Source organism: Penaeus monodon, chromosome 21 (assembly GCF_015228065.2).
Source record: "Penaeus monodon isolate SGIC_2016 chromosome 21, NSTDA_Pmon_1, whole genome shotgun sequence".
In the NCBI taxonomy this organism is placed as follows: Eukaryota; Metazoa; Arthropoda; class Malacostraca; order Decapoda; family Penaeidae; genus Penaeus; species Penaeus monodon.
Genome location: NC_051406.1, coordinates 7,292,648 through 7,292,939, shown reverse-complemented (window position 1 = coordinate 7,292,939; position 292 = coordinate 7,292,648). Strand labels below are relative to the sequence as shown.

The window sequence follows — 292 nt, the reverse complement described above, 5'->3', positions numbered from 1 at the left end:
AGGGGTTAGCAGGAACACCTCCATGAAGCATCAACGGCAGTATAAACCTTCAGCTGTGACAGGGCAAGGTGTGCTAGGGTTTGGAACAGGTTGTTGGGGATTTGACGCAAGGAAAAGTGAGTACGACCCAGGAGAATAATGATATTAGACCATTTCTCTTGCACTGTTTCTTGACATACCATGTCTTCGTGATCACAGTATGAGAGGACATCACACGGCACGCCTTCTTTGAGGTGACTCAGATCCTGGGAATTGAGAAATACATACAAGTCATACATACAACACTTTAACT

At 44.9% G+C, this 292-nt stretch overlaps 1 protein-coding gene across 1 annotated transcript in view; it reads right to left on the bottom strand.

Moving 5' to 3' along the window:
• Positions 1 to 292, bottom strand: part of LOC119586141 (glycerophosphocholine phosphodiesterase GPCPD1-like) — a gene marked incomplete in the record, with an annotated part of 78,881 nt that overhangs the window by 11,343 nt on the left and 67,246 nt on the right. Inside the window, 1 exon segment of the mRNA XM_037934832.1 lies at positions 180 to 245. Within this exon segment, the coding sequence (XP_037790760.1) occupies positions 180 to 245 (66 nt within the window).